The sequence below is a fragment of the Dermacentor albipictus genome, chromosome 7 (genome assembly GCF_038994185.2).
Source record: "Dermacentor albipictus isolate Rhodes 1998 colony chromosome 7, USDA_Dalb.pri_finalv2, whole genome shotgun sequence".
NCBI classification, from domain to species: Eukaryota; Metazoa; Arthropoda; class Arachnida; order Ixodida; family Ixodidae; genus Dermacentor; species Dermacentor albipictus.
The window spans coordinates 97007697-97026979 of NC_091827.1; the positions used below are offsets into that span (position 1 = coordinate 97007697).

A 19283-nucleotide genomic window follows, 5' to 3' on the forward strand; every position below is an offset into this window, starting at 1 on the left:
GATATTGAGAGTAGTTACATTTATCTCTGAAAGTTTAGAGGATGGAGAAAACTTCCTATCGTATCGGCGGTAGACATAGCTGATAGCGCGTTTCTGAAGCATTTCCAACTTCACGGTGCCTTATTTTTTATGTGGATTTCATACCACACAGGTTTACTGGAAAAGTGGCCACATAACTGTTTTTAAGTGACTACTTTAATCTTTAAAGGAGCTGGGCGCAAAGTATGCCGTAAGTAGCCCAGCTTTTTAAGTGCGTACTTACAAATATAAATGATATTGTTACGCATGATAAAAGAAGAGAAAGGAAGAAGATCGCGAGACGCTGGCTGCTGCGTGTTGTTGCTGGTCAGCCATCTTCACCACATTGGCCCTGCTCGTATATATATATATATATATATATATATATATATATATATATATATATATATTATAAAGGAGGTTTATTCCGGTTCGCAGCGACCGCCGGTTCTACGATGCACCGAGCACAGTCCCCGAGCACGAGCTTCTGCTGCGCGCTTGATGCTGCCGATGCTGCTGACTGCGCGCACGTTCGTCATCTTCCTTACAATGGCCCCGCGGAAATAAAGGAGCCATCCTGGCGACTTAGTTTTCTGGAAGGACGGTAGAATTGTGGTACGGCTTGAGACGCTGAACGTGAACGACTTCGCGGTGACGACGTCGCATGTCGGACGGCGGCGTTAGCGGCTCAACCAGGTAATTAAAGGGACACTAAAGGTTACCAAAAAGTCAAGTTAAAGTGGTAGAGCAATGTTCTAGAACGTCTAAGGCGTCAATATAATCGCGAACAGAGCTTTAGTAACCGAGAAATTGAGGTAAATGCATGACACGATTTGAGACCCCCCAGCGACATTCCGGTACTAAACTGATGACGTAAGATCTCCCCGTAATTTATGTTACTAATACTCAACTACTCGTATTAAAAATATCATTTCATTCGATTATAAGACGGAAGAAAATGCTACTTGGCTACGTCTACTCGATTCTAACAAAAAATAAGATTTTGACGTTACCCTGTATGGGTGGTCGAAAGGTTTCGTTTTCGCTCGACTCTGCGCCGCGCACGCTTTGGAGTTTCAGTAGTTTCGGTATCGCGTCGTGCTGTGCGGGTTCTGCTGGCTCGTGAAACTTTCATTTGGAACAAGCAGCGAGAATGCCACGTCCATGTGATGTCGTGGGATGCCCGAACGGTCCGCGGAACTTGGCCAAGGGCAAGGGCAACGGCGAATCCAACGTTACCTATCACCGTGTGCCAAGGAGAACCTCTCCGTTCGAAGTGGTTAAGTGCCGTACCTCTGCTGCAACTCCTTGGCAAAGAGCCGAAAAATCGCGTAGTGTGCTCGCTGCACTTTCTTCCAGAGGATTACGAGTTGAACGCCGACTTACTGAAGTCGTCTGGAGTGCCTATCAAAGCAATACTTTCCCGTAGCGCTGTTCCGTCGGTCTTGCCTGCATTCTCCGAAGCGCAAGAACAACTGCAGGATGAAGACGGGGCGGTGAGTGCGGCATTTTGTTTCCACGAATGAAAAGCTACAAATGTGCGAATATGTACAGCCATGACATAAAGTTGCTTGTATTTTCAGGCTGAACGTAGCGAATCACAAGCCAGCGCTTCGACAGTCGACACCTCCTACAAAAGCGACGTACAGGTACGCAAAATGCGCGAAAACTGGCCATTACTGGCGCTCTCGCTCGATGACTGCAATGACAGAAATCACTGCACAAACTTGTTGCACCTGACGTGTTCGTTATTTTCTAGGCGACTCGTGACGCGGGGACAGATGCAAGCCTCTCGTCGAGCCCTGCCGAACAAAGTTGCAGTAGCGTTGGAAATACGAAATCTGTACAAGTTCGTCTGCCCGGCAACAGCATTGGTGAGTTTGCTTCTGGTAATGTTGGCATCAGCACTTACATTCAAGGAATGTTCATTTTGATCACAGGTAGTCTCATTTCCATTTACAGTAATAGTTAAAGCAATTCTCACCTACAATGGTCAGTTGAATAGCTTTTTTCCAACGTGACTTTTATTGCAGGAGTTCAAGTTAACACAACAATGAAAGAAACAAAGGAAAAGGGAACGCAGGTTTGCAGGCGAAGGAAGCCCGTGACGTCAACACCTGTGAAGAGGCGTTATAGTGCTCGAAGAGCTGATGTAGCCAAGCGACGGCGACAAACATCTAGACAGGAGGCCAGCTTTCTGACCTCACCTGATGCATCACCGGTAGCTTGCAAAGCTGACAGGCATGACACGACATATGAGCCAGAGAACTCGACTTGTACCTTGGATGCAACATTAGCTGATGAGTGAGCAGGACTTATATTTTACTACATAGGAACCCATGCTCAATAATAGTGACATGCAATGATAAAGAGATGAAGTAGCAACTCCCGACACTAATTCCGTTTCTTAGAACCATTCCCCTTTGCAAAAAAGAGCTCAAATGCCATAAGTCCTGGAGCTTGACTTTGGACAGTGTTTTTCGTAACTTTAATCAACACAAATTAGAGAGCAAGGTTCAAGATTACCGTTAGAATTTATAAGGAAAAAAACCCTCACAATCAGGATGAAACTTTCACAAAATTATTTCTAGCGCTTTCCATTATGAGTGTCATCACAGGAAGTGTTTCCTGGAGTAATTGGTGCAGCATAATTTATGGAACAGTACCTCCCAGATATAGTGAGGCAATTTATTAATCATGGTGTAAACAGTGTGTATTGTCAAATGCATATATTTGTGAAACCTGACAGTGAGCACTTCCTTTTCCAGAAGCGACGAAGATGCGCATGCAAACCGGAAGGACTACTTCCTTGTCCACAGCACCTGCCTGGTCACCCTTCTGAGTCAGTGCCGCACTTGTTTATCAGCTTCGTGCACAGTGAAGCTGTTTTACACTGGCACACGCATTACAGCAGAAACTGAATGTCCACACGCACATGTGCATACGTGGTCCAGCCAGCCACTTGTTGGAACCAAGCCGAGGGGCAACATCGACCTGGCAACGGCTCTGCTTTTTTCCGGCTCAAGTCCTACTAGTGCTCTCAGGATGATGCGGCTGATGGGTGTGCAAGTCATGAGCGACCAGGCTTTCTTCAATTACCAGAAGGCATACCTTCTTCCTTCAGTCACCACGGTAAATGCACAGCTTCCACTTTTCATAATGCCAACCTGCAGTACCTCTGGCACCATTCAAATATGCTCAAAAGGCACTTTATTTCGAACCTGAGTATTAGTTCTAAGCTTACTTTCACCAAGAGAGAGAGAGAGAAATTTATTTACAGAAAGGCAGAGAGGTCGGCCTGAGCTATAACTTGCTCTGGCCTGCTACTCTACACTGGGGAGAAGGGACGGGGAGGAACAGGGCTGATGAGTGATGATGGTATAAGGAAGAGATGCGTATAGACAAATTCACAGAGTTGTGGCATCTCTAAAGCCGTGCCTCCAGCTCAGTGGCTTGGAGAAAAGCTATAGCGGCACTTGTTACCAGGGCTGCGCTGTTTGCATTAGGCCAAGGACCTAGAAGAAACTCGTCTGATAGCGGTCTCTTATGGATCGCTGCAATGGAAGAGACCATTTGCTGTCGCTGTTGCGTGTACGCGGGACACACGCAAAATGTATGTTCAAGTGTTTCTGGCGCCGCGCAGTATTCAGTTTGGGCTAGTATCACTGGCACCTATCGTATGTCTATAACAGTTGGTGAATGCGACACCATGGCGAATCCGGTGCACCGTGCTTGTGTGGCTTTTTTTGAACTTGTGAGGCATACGAAATTTCATTTCTTGGTCCCATTTGTGTAATCGCTTGTGTCGTCGATCTGGTTGGGTCCAGTGTTCCAACGTACGGTTGCGTATTACTTTCACCAATGTGAACATACATTATTATGATGTTGTGCAGTTCATTGCATCAGTAATGAAAGAACAGTAAATTGGATTGCCATTTTCATTTTATTCAGAACCTCTATATCGCTGATATTACAGCTTTTACAGACTTTGGCATTCCACGCCAAGGGAACCAACATCAATTTTTTCCTTTCTTCTATTGCTGCCAGGAATGTAACTGAAAAAAATTGTAAGTGTTGGTTGTTGCAGGAAAGCATTTCCTTCAGCCAAAGGATATATTTTTTTCATAAGGCTATTCGGTGAAAACTGGTCCTGGTAGTACTGTGTAAGCTAATGTAATGCATTGGTGGCTCTGATGAGTATGGCTGAAGAATGTAACTTCGTAACGTCAGAAATTCAGCAAACTTGTCCTGCATAATTGAAAATGTAACTGCACTACTTGGGACAAGAACAAAAATCAATGAGTAGGCGAGGACAGGCACTGCCTTTCTGATGGGTCTCTGTATTATATATGTGCTACACATGTACATGCCGTACGCTAGAAACAAAGAATTGAAGTGCAGCATAGATAGAACACCAATGAAAACATGACAAGCTTATGTTTCTGGCTGTTAGGCGGAAAGGGTAACTTGCAAGTATGACAAGGTATTACTAACACCCTACATGCATCTTGTTTCCTGCCTTAAAAAAATATCGAACAGCATGTAGGAGTGCAAATAGTTACCTTCCATCCCACATAAACACTATATTTCCAATGCAACACAAAAGAAAATGCAAATGTGTTGCCAGGCAGCAGATGCGTTATGTTTAAATGACTCCCTGCATGAGCACAATAACAATGTGCACAATGATGAACTAGGCATTTTAGTGAATCGTTGTCATGCCTGTGGGGTGCAATCTTTGTTTGAAGAAGCCCAGATAGTGTGGGAAGGCACACTGTGAATGAGCAATCCACCTATCTCATTACTGCAGAAATAAATGCTGTCTTCGACGATCATGGGCATGCTGTGCAGGCAATAGCAAGTCATGTTTTCACTGGTGCTTAATTAATCTGTGCTGCACTTCATTACTCCTTTGTTTCCAGTGTACAATGCATTTACACTATCGTTTGTAATAGACCGTCTCAATGTAATGTCACAGGCTGGCCTTCTCTGCTTGTCGACTTATGGTAATGTGCAGCACAAACGATGAGGACAACAAACTGTGCGGAATGATCCCCAATATAACTACATTTAATTCCCAAAAAACGCCTGTTGGAATACAAACAAAAAGTTAGTAAACCCAGCTATTACACAAGAAGGAAATCCAGCTATTATACAAGATGAACAAAAAGACAGATGGAAACAAACCGCAAGGACAACACGGATTTAAAGATATAAATAACGTATGTGTGGACACCAGGTGCATGAAAATGTGAGAGACTAGTTGAAAATCACGTTCTCAAAAACTATGCACCTGACCAGTCCTTGTGCGACAAGGTTACTTTGGATTGTAAAACAGATTTTGATGTCTGGCTGACACGCATGATTCCTCTTTTCTTTATGTTGCATGCCTCTGCCAGCTTGTGGGTCCTCTGATTTCCGTGCTGCAAAATCACATCAGCATCACTAAACATTGGCATGTGAACTAGTCGAGGTATAGCACATACATAAAAAAGGAATCGCGTGCATCAGGCAGACATCGGTATCACATTTAGAAAGCAAGTAACCTTGCATAGTTTTTGACAAGCAATGATTTTTAACTAGTGTGTCACTTTTTAATGTACCTGATCAGTTTTGTTGCATTTATAAGTCTGCGTTATCCTCAAGGTTTGTATCTCTTTCTACTGTCGTTATCGTCGTGTCATAGCTGGGTTCACGTACCTTCTTTTCTATTAAAACAAGCAATTTCTGTGAATAAAATGCAGTTGGAGTTGAGTGCTCGTCCTGCGCAGTTGTTTGTCCTCATCGTTCGATCTGCCCGTTACTATGAATGCAACCAACTTGCCCAATGTTCCGTTCTTTCAAGCATCTATTTATGTCCTCGTCCCCAGTCACATTTTGAATCACTGTGAAGCGCACTCATTAGGACTTTCTTGCTAACTAGTTGGTTCACACTTAAAGGAAGGTTAAAACTGCATGAACAAACTAGGGGAAGCAAAGGAATACACAAGTCTGCACTCATGGTGTATTGTGTGTTCCTTCTACTTGTATTTGTTTTTTTGCGCAGTTTTAACTTTCCCATGCTCATTAACAGCATGAATTCTTTTAGCAAACCTCTCTGTCCCCTGTGCCACTTTTGTGCTTGAACTCTACTCGTGAATTCCTTACAGGTCTGGGATGAGCATCAGAAATCTTTGCTGACAGAGCTCAGCGATACCAGCCTGCAGCTTTGCGGGGATGTGCGATGTGATTCCCCTGGCTACAGCGCCAAGTTCCTCTCATACTCCTTCCTGTGCCCTAAAAAGAGAAAAATCGTACATACAGAGCAAGTTCAAGTGAAGGAGGTAAGTCAAGCAAAAAGCAGTTCAGATGCTTTCATGATAGGTCTTATTATGCAAGCAACATTTACCCCAGCCAACTAAAATATGGCATGCAACGTTGACATGCAATCCGAGCCGTTCAGTGGCTCATCGCAGTAAAGAGGTGGTCCTTCTTTCGAGATTTCTGAACTGGGTATTGCTACGATTACATTTTTCAGGCTGTATATTAATACCTGAAATACCGGGCGCTGAATAAGAAACACCAATGTATGAAAGCCTCTAACCCTACAGCTAGAAAAGAACTAGCAGAACTTTCCAAGTTAATCAACAAGCGAAAGACAGCTGACATAAGGAAGTGTAATATGGATAGAATTGAAGATGCTCTCAAGAATGGAGGAAGCCTAAAAGCAATGAAGAAGAAACTAGGAATAGGCAAGAATAAGATGTATGCATTAAGAGACAAAGCCGGCAATATCATTACTAATATGGACGAGATAGCTCAAGTGGCTGAGGAGTTCTATACAGATTTATACAGTACCAGTAGCACCCACGATGATAATGGAAGAGAGAATAGTCTAGAGTAATTTGAAATCCCACAAGTAACGCCAGAAGAAGTAAAGAAAGCCTTGGGAGCTATGCAAAGGGGAAGGCAGCTGGAGAGGATCAGGTAACAGTAGATTTATTGAAGGTTGGTGGGCAGGTTGTTCTACAAAAACTGGCCACCCTGTATACGCAATGCCTCATGACCTCAAGTGTACCAGAATCTTGGAAGGACGCCAACATAATCTTAATCCATAAGAAAGGGGACTCCAAGGACTCCAAAGCAGGAGGCAGCAGAAAGTTAGGTGGGCGGATGGGATTAAGAAGTTTGGAGGGACAACATGGCCACAATTAGTACATGACAGGGGTGGGCGAAGCATAGGAGAGGCCTTTGCCCTGCAGTGGGCATAGCCAGGCTGATGGTGATATCAATACCAGCGGTGTTTTCTGTGCATTCCTGTTTTGCAGAGTGAACAAGTGCAGGCAAGTGCCCAAATGGAAAAAGAGGGCCTCGTAAGAGGTCTCAAATTTCTTTCTGAGCAAGGCGTGACTGTGGGCTCATTGACTACGGACCGCCACTCGGGAATTAAGAAGCACATGCGGCTGCAACATCCGGACATCGATCATCACTTCGATGTGTGGCATGTTGCAAAGGGTACGAAAAAATTCATGTTGTTCGCTTGCAACAGATGGCCTGTGCGTCACCTAGTGCACTTACTGAATGTACATGCCATTGTATAATGGATTGTTCAGTGGATACGTATGCTAAGAAAAGGAAATTCATACAATCACGATTATACCGCTGCTGTGATGGTTATTGCAACATGGCCACGTTTGTCGTAATGTGCTCATTATACTGCTTTCGTCACCCCATCGTGATCATGATACTTTCGTTGTACTGCCTTCATCATTCCATCGGCATCATTATTCATAATTTCATCGTCCATGTCTCATGAGTGTCGTCATACACTTGTCATGCAATCATGATCATGGCTAACCCTGGTGATGAAAAAAATTTCAGGACGAAACATAAATTCTTTAGCGTGTCAAATTTCACCAGAAAAGGATTTCAGATAAGGAGGAACAATTGTGCTTTGTAAAAAGTCGTACTTCTTATTCAGCACTTGGCCCATTTGTCTGCGTAGTTCTTTACACTATATTAAAATTTCCTGAAACTGAACTAGTCCATAAATAAATACTACTACATGCCTGTTGTGTGCACATTGTTCGTTCAGCTCCTACAGGAAGTTGATTTGGGATTTTGAAGGAGTGGTATGGCTTTTATCGCGGTAGGCTATTCACTGCCCTCATGGCTCCTCTGTTCATACCCCTTTAGTATTCAAGCTGTATCAGCCTTGGTTAGATTCTCAGGCACATGATTCCTTTAATGAGTTTGCTTGCAACCTTGGTTCATACAATGCATACCAGTGCTGCTATACCTTTACGAGGCTTATGGTACGCAAAATGCAGATCCACCTGACATGGAGCAATAGTGTATTGTGCCGTTGCCTTGTTGCAGGCATCAGGAAAAAGCTGACTGCAGCTTCCCGAAGGGCTGGATGCAGTGCCATTACAGAATGGACTCAAGCCATCACCAACCACCTGTACTGGTGTGCATGCGCTTGCGGTGGCAACGGGGACATGCTGGAGGCAGCATGGAGTAGCATGCTGAACCACATTAAGAACAGACATGAAGGACATGGTGGCCTGTACCCCCGCTGTCTTCATGGACAATCCCGCCGCATGCGATGGCTCACTGCCGGTAGGCATAAATAACCAAAGAGCACCAAGATAAAGTGCATGAAAGAGCTGTATTTATAATTCCCTTTCTTGTCAGACTCTCCAGCCTACAAGCAAATTGAGCGCATTGTGGCAGCACCACTGTTGCTGAAAGACATCCGCCAGTTGTCACCATCTGTTCAGACATACAGCCTGGAGTCCTTCCACAGTGTTCTGAATGGTTTTGCCCCGAAGTCAACTGCATTCACATATGAAGGCATGAAGGCCCGGTGAGTTTGCATAAGCTAATGTTCTAGCAATGAAACTACAGTGGATTATTATTGCTGAGACAAAATAATTTTCTAGCACACTGATTGCTGCGCTTCATTTCAATGAGAACTCCCAGCGAGAGCAAGGAAGGAGCTGTGATGGTGCAGAACAGTGGCGCATAAAGTCCTCCAAGGTCAGGCAAAGTACCTCAACAGCATGTGCACTCAAGACAGCTCCCACATTTGGCAAGTCAATTTGAAAATACTTGCTGTGCTATGCTTTGCCTACTATTGCAATATGTTATGCAGCAATGTTTGTAAAAAAGGGAATGTTTTAGTCCTGCTGTACTGTCTACCAAAAGCATCGATATCTCTTGCAATGGAGAGTGAAGTGACTGCGACAGCTGTTTTTCACAGAAATTTTCTTAACCTTCATGGCAGTCTGTCCAATGAAGACATTTCGCCAGATCAGTGGAATTTCACTCAAGATTGCCATGTACTGCCAAAAGCTGTACATCATAGAGATGTGTCACTGAAAGGGTGCAATGACAGACACTTTGCGATACATAACGTGGAACATTTGAATGGCCAATGCTTACGGAGCAACAATGAAGTCAAAGAGGTGAAACGCTTCCTCAATGGGCTGGCGGCGGAGGTCTGACATTGGGGTACAAAAATTGGAGCACTCTGCAAAAATGCGTACAAAAAAGATGGCGATTATGTAGAAAAATAGAGTAAAGTTTCACTTTTCCAATGATGTTAATTTTTATGAGATTAAACAATGTTGTCTGTTTGATGGTAACTGGTTTGATGGTAATTGATGGTAACCTTATTCCTGGATGAACTCTAGTATATGGAGTGTTTGTATATGCCTTAGGACGCCCCCCCTTTTAGGTGTGCAGGTATGAAAGGGAAGAAATGCAATAATCTGTTGAACTTTTCTTTCTTTTAGACTATGTGAAAGACCTGCACAAGAAAGCGATGGAGCTGTGCGCAGAGTATGAAACATTCTCCAAAGCACTTGCACGAGTAGAGGAAAGTGCTCCAGCTGCATTCTCATCTCGGAATGACCAAAGAGTGCCCAAGAGAGACCTTGTAGCTGCACACAAAGCACGGTTCCTCAAGTTCTGATGCAGTGCACAGATCGGCATCACACATTTTCTTGACTGTTCCCTGACCGTTAACAATGTGCTCATTTTCAAAGTGATCATTTCATTCCAAAAAGCACTAGCCGCAACCCATACGATACAAAAATGTTAGCTTGTATGCTAGTTAGACGGGCAGATGTAGCTTCACTTTGAGCGAGCGCACCGTTAGTGTGGTTGTAAGAAATTACTTTGTTGTGTCGCTTTAGAAAACAATGCCAAAACAAAGGAAACAGCCAGACAGGAGAGAACATTGTTATTTCCTGTTCTGATGAAACGTGTAAACAATATGTCAAATTGCTTGATTTCCTAAGTCCTGGTAAGGAAAGAGTTAAACATGCACACATGATTCTTCCTACTCTGCCATATCGCTGGCATTCTAGTCATCACTAACTTTTCCATTATGTCTTCAGTGACGAAACACATCATCAACAAGAATACAGAATGTTTTACTGCTCAGCACTTTAGCTTTAAAAAACCGACAACCTTGTGACTAGTGACACCTGCTGACAGGTAAGCAGAACATTTTTCGATATCTGATGAGGAACTCAAATGTGCACTGCGATTTATCGATGACACTGCGCTGCTTCCACAATTTTCTTTCCCTCTAAGACTCTGGGTACTTGAATCCTGTGGGCGTTTCTGTGGGAAACGTCACCCGAATTTTCGCGACAGCACACGATGGCAACACAAAACGTTCGCCTTTTCGAAGCCGCCCCCGCAGCCAGCGCACAAATTGCCTGTACGCTGTGTACCGGTACCTTCTGTAAAGAAAAAAAAAATACAAAACAATTATTACACACTTGCATAGAAACATTGAGTGAATTGAAGGCACTTCACTTGGTTGGATGGATTGATGCTGTGAGTAGCCTCTGTGGAAGAGGCTGCAGGCTATGGCCCCCAAGCATTTTTTATTGATATTATTAATACAATTTTTTGTGGCCTCAGTTAAACTTGCATCCCATGTTAAATAAGTGCCCACCGGGCACTGAAAGTAAACAAGCACAGTTGTAGATCTATTCGTCAGCCAGCTGGAGTATAGTGGCTTTACTTCACAAGCCTAGAAGGGGGTGCTTTCTCCCTACAATTCTTTTTTCTCATAAAACTGCTCCATGTTCAATGTAAATACATTTATAATGTCTTTTTAAGTGGCTAGTTCCCTGCTCATATATTACGTTACATAATGTGCCATAACTTTACTTCAACATTAGGTAGCAGTCGACAGCCAGTGTACAAATCCAATGTGATATCAGTTTTTCATTGTTCGCATGTGTACTATAACATGAATGTGTTGCTCACAGTTCTATTAGGAGGTTCCTGTTGGTGTCAGTGAATCCATCCATGTCAACCATGTGTATTAGCAATTTTTTAAAAACACGAACTATTCTTCTACCCATCCGCTACATCTTGTTGCCGCCCATTTTGCCACTTTCAACCCAAAGATATTTTGTACGCATAAACCTTGACCTCTTTTGCTGCATTACTTTATGAATGAGCATACTCAACTGTCCATTTTTACTTTTATTTTGTATATCTAGCATTCTAACTGTCATTTTTAATATGTAGCAGTCATTATAGATCAATAGTCCTTGTAAATAAATACAGACTTATCTGCTGTTTGTTGGATTTCTTCTAAATTCCTAACCATCCTGAACTGCTTCTATCACTGCATAAATAAACAAAGTGTTTTGCCAAACAGCTGTTTCAACATCTATTAGCTTTGCTGTTGGGATATGTCATGCAGTATGTGTACATCAAGAGGCTTAGTGGCACAATGTCACAATGAGAAGGCTGGCTAAAAAAAATAGAAAAATGATGCCTACAGACAAACCGACTAAATATTCCTGAGTGAACCCTTGACAATTCCAAAGTGTGTGATGAGGCCACTATGGCAAATAATGTTAATAATGCAGTGCGCATGACCATTATAAATGAGACAATGCTTTGATGTGCAGCTGTTTCTTAACCAATGCTGAAATTAGGTGCACCAGAGGAGTAACAATCTGGGTGTAACAACTGTATGCAATATGAATTGCATTAAGAGCATCAGAAACATATTTGGATTCATTTGGAAGATCAACTTTACAACAAAAAACTATAGACGTCTCCCCGGTGGTACCTGCGGCCTCCTGGATGAGCATCAGCTTGATCAAACTATATGTATGCCAGGCACATACCCGGAATTTTTTTTCTGCTAGGGGGGGAACACCCAAGGTTTCTATGCAAAATCGGGGGCGGGTCTACTTTTACTAGTACAAACTTTAAAATTTTCCATCGCTCACTTAAAGGCGCGTCGCAAACCCACAAAATGGAAAAGAAACAAGGTGAACAAGAAAAAAGAAACAACAAACTCACGCAGGAAAGAGGCACAGAAAGGGCACTGCCAAGAACAAGCAAAATGAAGATTTCTAGTAGTGTTTTTCTACGTAGCTCTGGATGAATTATAGTGAAAGATGTGTTTGCAGAACAATCGCAGTTCTTTTAGGTCCCTCGTTTCCTGCTCTACCAAGTGAAGTACTAAGGCCCCTGGAGTTTCACACAATAATTACTAGATAGAACTCTGGGGGTCGTGTCTAAGGGAGCTGCAATGGGAGCAGTTGAGCCAGCATGGCAATTACGGGAAGTACACGGATTTGCCTAAACTTCATTCTTTCGGCTTCATACGGCTTTGCAAACTCGTCATTTTCGACAATGTACCGCACAGTAAATAATTAAATAAACAAACATTATTAAAATTGTCCGACCGCAGGATTCAAACACAGGACCGCTAGGCATAGACGTTCGATACTGAAATCATTATGCTGCGGTGGTCCGCATCGACATGTGACAACGCCCTTATGAATTTATTGCGGGCACGCCAGTACTTTGAGATGCTAGGCGCGTTTCGATTTGGCCACCTCGACAAGCTGAACCGTTGCAATTAGCAGTGATTGTTTGCGTTTGTAGCATCTTCTGCACTTGGAAAAGTATACATTGCTTTGAAATTTATGACAATGAATGCATACAAGTTGTGATAAACAAATCCACAAACACGAAGATCAGACAAATACGTGTACTTCCATCATTTCTGTGGTGGCTCAACAATTGAAGCACCAGAGTTACTTATTGTTCGAAACTCTATGTCAAAACCGACTCGTAGTGTTATTTGGGAAGTTGTGTAATGATGCGTGGCCGCTAGTCCCATACAACCGTGTGGAGCACAGGACGCTATGGTTGTAGACGTACTGCGCCCACCGTGGAAGGTTATTATTATGGGGTTTTCATGTGCCAAATGCACTTTCTGATTATGAGGCACGCCGTGGAAGGTTAGAAAAGCGCCCACATAGGCACAGCAAATAAGTGCCTACGTCGGGCGGCTTGACTGATAACTGTAGAAGAGCAATTCAAAACGCACGGAATCATTCTCCACTTCTGGCGGCGTTTTCTCTACTTCCTTTTTAAATAAAAAGATTTTCATCCATAAATATTTTCATAAGCAACGGCTTAATTTTTTCCATTTTTGCAACTCTTTTTCCCGTTGCCACTTTTCCACGAAAAATACTCTACATTCAAGGGAAAAACCAGACGAGGTAACAGGTGACATACACATTGCTTATGGGTTCAAGAGTTATTGCAAGGTTTGATTCAAATTTTGAAATTTTTAGGGATCACTAGGAAATGTAGATCGATGAAAATATATCAATGGGGCCTTTCTAATGGCAGCACCTTCAGATTTTGAAACAAACATCAAAATAATGAGAAAGGCGAAAACATTCCGCCATTCTTTAGGTGGGAGAATATCGGTCTATTTCATGCCCTCAGTTCAGTGACTTTTACCTTTCCCTTGACCTGATCAGGGATCGCTTCTATGCCTTGGCCATAACAATACTGTAACAGCAGCCCAGTGTTGACCACGGAATAGCTGGCAAGTCTCAAGATTGATTTGGCGGTGCTTTAGGCGTGGCCGGGAGGAGAAAGGGGGGCACCCCCCCCCGGGCTCCTCCTTGGGTACGTGCCTGATGTATGCTCTCCTGCCCTACACACACCTAGAGATTTGATGTGCAAAAAATTTTCATTTCTGATGCCAACAATTGTCGACTGGAAGTCTTGACCTTGCTGTGTTTGCAAACTAATTCTGTTAACATACTGAAAGAAATAGTTCATGTTCTCTGTTTGTCCCTTCCAAAACAACCCGAGAAGGCGAACAGCATTTAAAAAAGTTGACGTGTTTGCTTGGTTAATAAGCTATGTGTTTTAGCGATGCACGTTTATTTCATTGGTCCAAAGAAAGCTGTGCAAGAACAAGAACTTACTTGTGCATTTCATCGTCCATGGTGTGCCCCCATGAACGAAGTTCCAGGTAGGCCACACGGAGCACGGCTACGTTCAGACACAGAACATTAAAGTCTGGATGTTCCGTGATGCAACCCTGCGGTTGGGCGAGACTTACGGGTGCACCCATCTCGCGACAGCACAGACACTCGTGCTCGAGGAAGTTCGCGAGCACCTGGCAGTGCCCACATTCGCACCTGTAATGTGTAATGCAAAAGTAACAGCAATGCACGAACCAGAAGCCGGTACAGATTACACACGCAATTCGCAATGTTGCGTCCGGCACTGTTGACAGCTCGACTCAGGTCCATCCAACACGAAGCTACAGGCACCGTGCCTGTTTAGGGCATGGCCCTGAAATGCTTTCAATTGTTAAAACACGAAAATGACACGCCGCGCCATAGCTGGCCGCAAAGGAGAAAACGAGCAGGTTTCGATTAGATTTAACCGCGCATTGCGAATTGCAGGTAACGTTTCTAAGCGACCGATGCAGCACGTAATAACAAACATCTGTACGTACCAGTCTGTGCTTGAAAGTCGCGACGGCATGTCCATACCGTCTTCTTCGCCCGAGGTCGCATCGCTGCTCCCCTCGATGCTTACCCGCTCCGGAGAGCCGGTGTCGAGGGCGCCGTCGTAGTACGCAACGACGCCGGCAGCGCGAGCCCTCAGCAGCAGGTCGCGCTCGTCAGTGCTCAAATCGCTGAAGTTGAGCCCAGCATCGCGAGCCAATGTGTCGTTGTCAGGGTCCATCGCGACGAGCGTCGAAGTTTACGTCATAGAATGAGGTACCAGCTTATGGTCGCGCGTTTCTCGTTCCGCTAGCCATCACACTGCCGCCATGCTGCCGCTTTCGCTCTGCTGTTGGCTCTGTCTTGGCTCCGTTTCTGGTCGCGCGTTCGCGTTTTGCGCAGAAAAGCCGTAGCGCCGTCTGTGGACGCCGTTCCACTCACCGACGGCGCAACGTCACTATGAGACCGTGATGTCACTTCTCCTCGATCGTAGGGCGGGCGATTTAAACTGTGCTAGAGGCACGCCGACGCTTCAAAACGCATTTTCTCTTGAAATAAGTCTCTCCTTGGCACGAAACAAGCGTTTCGAGGTTTCTGGGGTGGTATTTCAACAGTCCACGTTGAATTAATAGTAACCTTTAGTGTCCCTTTAACGGTTGATGTTCTCTCGAGAACGCGGTATGGACCGTCGTACTTCGGAAGGAGCTTTGAAGCGAGCCCAGGCGTGCGGTGTGGCACTAGCAACCAGACGAGAGCGCCTGGGAGGAAAGTGGGAGTCGAGTTCTGGGCATCATGAACGGCTTTTTGGCGGTGCTGGTCGTCCGAGGTGAATCGGCGGGCAAGCTGGCGACATTCCTCTGCTTGTCTGGCGGCTTCCGAGATCGGCAGGCATTCGGATGGGTCCGGCCGGTAGGGCAGAATGGTGTCGATGGTGTGCGAAGGATGACGGCCGTAAAGAAGGTAAAAGGGTGAGAATCCGGTAGTGGCCTGAGTCGCGGTGTTGTAGGCGTAGGTGACAAACGGAAGAACTAGGCCCCAATTAGAGTGATCAGGTGAGACATACATGGCGAGCATGTCACCAAGAGTTCGATTAAAGCGTTCCGTTGTACCGTTAGTCTGTGGGTGATAAGCATTGCATTTACGATGAACGATAGCACATTCAGCAAGCAGTTGTTCGATGACTTCAGATAAGAAGGCACGGCCTCTATCGCTTAAAAGTTCACGTGCACCTCCATGACGAAGCAGAAATCGGCGAAGTAGGAAATTGGCGACCTCCTGCGCTGTAGCATTTGGTAGAGCAGCAGTCTCCGAATAACGGGTTAAGTGGTCTACCGCAACGATTATCCACCTGTTGCCGGCAGGAGTCAACGGAAATGGCCCGTAGAGATCTATGCCCACGCGATCAAAGGGTCGGGATGGGCATTGTAAAGGCTGGAGTTCACCGGCGGAGTTGTGCGGTGGCGCTTTCCGGCGTTGGCACTCATGACAAGAGCGGACGAACTTTCGAACGAAATTATACACTCCGCGCCAGTAATAGCGGTGTCGAAGTCTTTCGTAGGTCTTGAAGACTCCCACATGGCCACACTGAGGGTCGACGTGGAACGAGGAGCAGAGCTCTGATCGCAAGATTCGCGGAATGACGAGTAACCAGGTGCGTCCATCTGGGGCATAGTTGCGGCGATATAGTAGCTGGTCGCGAATCGCAAAATGAGGCACTTGGCGCCGAAGCGTGCGTGACGCTGGAACTTTCGACGTATCCGACAGAAGGTCGAGCAGAGATGCAGTCCAGGGATCATTACGCTGTGCAGCAGCGATAGTGTCAACATCCAGAGAGGATAATGTGCACTCGCAGGGGGAGTCTTGACTGGCCTTCGGGGGAAGCGGTGATCGGGATAGCGCGTCAGCGTCGGAGTGCTTTCGCCCGGAACGGTACACCACGCGTATGTCGTATTCTTCGATTCGCAATGCCCAGCGGGCAAGGCGGCCTGATGGATCTTTGAGCGTCGACAGCCAACATAGTGCGTGGTGGTCGGTCACTACGTCAAAAGATCGGCTGTATAAATATGGGCGAAACTTGCCAAGCGCCCACACAATGGCCAAACACTCCTTTTCGGTAACGCTATAATTGGTCTCCGCCTTGGTTAACATGCGACTCGCGTATGCGACGACGTATTCTGGGTGTCCAGGTTGACGCTGTGCCAACACAGCGCCAAGGCCTACACCGCTTGCATCGGTATGGATTTCGGTTGGCGCTTGTGGGTCGAAATGGCGAAGAATGGGTGGCGTCGTGAGAAGACGGCGCAAGGTTGTGAAGGCGTCGTCACACTCTGGAGACCATGATGAGATATCTCGGGCGCCACCAAGGAGCTGCGTGAGAGGCGATATAATTGACGCAAAGTTTCGAACGAATCGCCGGAAGTAAGAGCAGAGGCCGATAAAACTGCGTAGCTCTTTCATAGTAGCAGGTTTTGGAAACGCAGTAACAGCACGTAGCTTCTCAGGATCCGGGCGAATGCCCTCCTTGGACACGACAGGGCCTAAAATTGTTAGCTGACGAACAGCAAATCGACATTTCTTCAAGTTAAGTTGCAAACCGGCGTTGGTCAAGCAAGTGAGTACGTGCTGGAGGCGGAGCAGGTGGGCTGGGAAATCAGGGGCGAACACTACAATGTCGTCAAGATAGCAAAGACATATTTTCCATTTGAGGCCACGCAGAACATTATCCACCATTCTTTCGAACGTAGCAGGCGCGCTGCAAAGTCCGAAAGGCATGACAGTGAATTCATACAAGCCGTCTGGTGTAACAAAGGCAGTTTTCGGGCGATCGGCCTCTGCCATCGGAACCTGCCAGTAGCCTGACGGCAAATCCAGCGAAGAAAAGAACTCGGCTCCCTGCAAACAGTCCAGAGCATCATCGATGCGTGGTAATGGGTACACGTCCTTCAGCGTGATCTTGTTCAACCGTCGAAAGTCAACACAGAAGCGGATGGAACCGTCTTTCTTTGTGACGAGGACCACGGGAGAGGCCCATGGGCTTTGGGAAGGTTGAACGATGCCTCGACGGAGCATGTCATCGACCTGGTCTGCAATGACGCGACGTTCCGTAGCGGACACGCGATATGGTCTTTGTCGTAGGGGTGAGTGAGTGCCAGTGTCGATGTAATGCTTGACTGTCGATGCACGGCCAAGGGAGGTTTGCGCAACGTCGAAAGAAAGGCGGAAGTGTTGAAGGATTGCCACAAGTTGAGATCGCTGCGAAGGCGTCAGATCTTCGGCGATGAATGGGCTGAACACACTAGTCGATGTTGAGTCTGGTACGGAGAGGGCACTCAGTTCATGGGCGGCAGTAGAAGACACTTCGTCGAGGACGGAGACAATTCGTGTGGAATCGACCGACTCGACGTAACCAAGGCATTCGCGGCGGAGCAGTGATGGCGGCGATGAAAGATGATTGTAAATGGGCATCGTGCTCGCACCGGCGGCGAGGTCAAGAGCTGCAAAGGGCAAAGGAAGCGCTTTTCGGGTAACAAAGTGATGAGAAGCCACGAAGAAGACCGTCCCATCGGATATGGTACTACAGAAGACTGGTACGAATGCTGACGAGCACGGGGGGATACAGGTGTCTTCTCGCACGACAATTTTAGCGGCAGGATGAGCATCGACTGAGGCCAGGTCACCAAGGTGGAAAAGTTCAATCTCAGCCCGAGCGCAATTGATGATGGCATTGTGGCGTGAGAGAAAATCCCATCCTAGAATAACGGCGTGGGAGCACGATGAAAGAACTACGAATTCAATCGTGTACAAAACGTCCTGTATGATCACACGGGCAGTACAAGCAGCGGTAGGGCGAATAGGTTGAGCACTCGCAGTTCGGAGCGACAATCCCGACAGAGACGTCGTCACTTTGCGAAGCGAACGGCAAAACCTGGCATCCATAACTGAAATAGCGGCACCGGTATCAACTAAGGCGACTGTAGCGACATCTTCGATAAACACATCAATGACATTGGCAGGTAAAGGAGGAGGACTTCGGCATGTCGACTCTTGCGCATTTCTTGCCTCAGGAACTGCGTCGTCTAGTTTCCCTCTTCGTTAGAGACGGGTCGTCGACGCATAGGGCAAAGCGATCGACGACGTGGGGAGGGGGACCGTAGGCGTTCGAAGCGAGGACGGCGATCAGTCGGGGAGCGAGCTGGTGATGGGCCGAAGGGTTCGTAAGGCGCATTTGCATCAGGCGGCACATAGGGCACTCGGCGATCGTCGTCGAACGCCTGCGATCGGTGGCGGCAGAACCTTGCGACATGACCGGGATACCTACATGCGAAGCATATAGGGCGATTGTCCGGCGTACGCCACGGGTTAGCGACGGCAGTGGTGGTCCGGGGGACGGGAGGGGGAGGGCGGTGCACAGGCTGCGGGAAGCGACGCACGGGCACACTGCGAGGAGCCATTGCAGCAACCGTAGCATAA

The 19283-nt window shown here is 46.2% G+C and overlaps 2 protein-coding genes across 2 annotated transcripts in view; both read left to right on the forward strand.

Annotated features, from left to right (window-relative positions):
* Positions 1-19283, forward strand: part of LOC135897104 (luciferin 4-monooxygenase-like) — a 193911-nt gene that overhangs the window by 37664 nt on the left and 136964 nt on the right. The gene's annotated exons all lie outside the window — the stretch shown is intronic.
* Positions 1034-9976, forward strand: LOC135899250 (uncharacterized). The gene is made up of 11 exons (XM_070521260.1): positions 1034-1514; positions 1602-1667; positions 1778-1892; positions 2052-2322; positions 2787-3150; positions 6168-6341; positions 7326-7512; positions 8377-8619; positions 8695-8866; positions 8943-9091; positions 9798-9976. The coding sequence occupies exons 1-11, from the start codon at positions 1188-1190 to the stop codon at positions 9974-9976; spliced, it is 2247 nt and encodes a 748-aa protein (XP_070377361.1). The 5' UTR covers positions 1034-1187.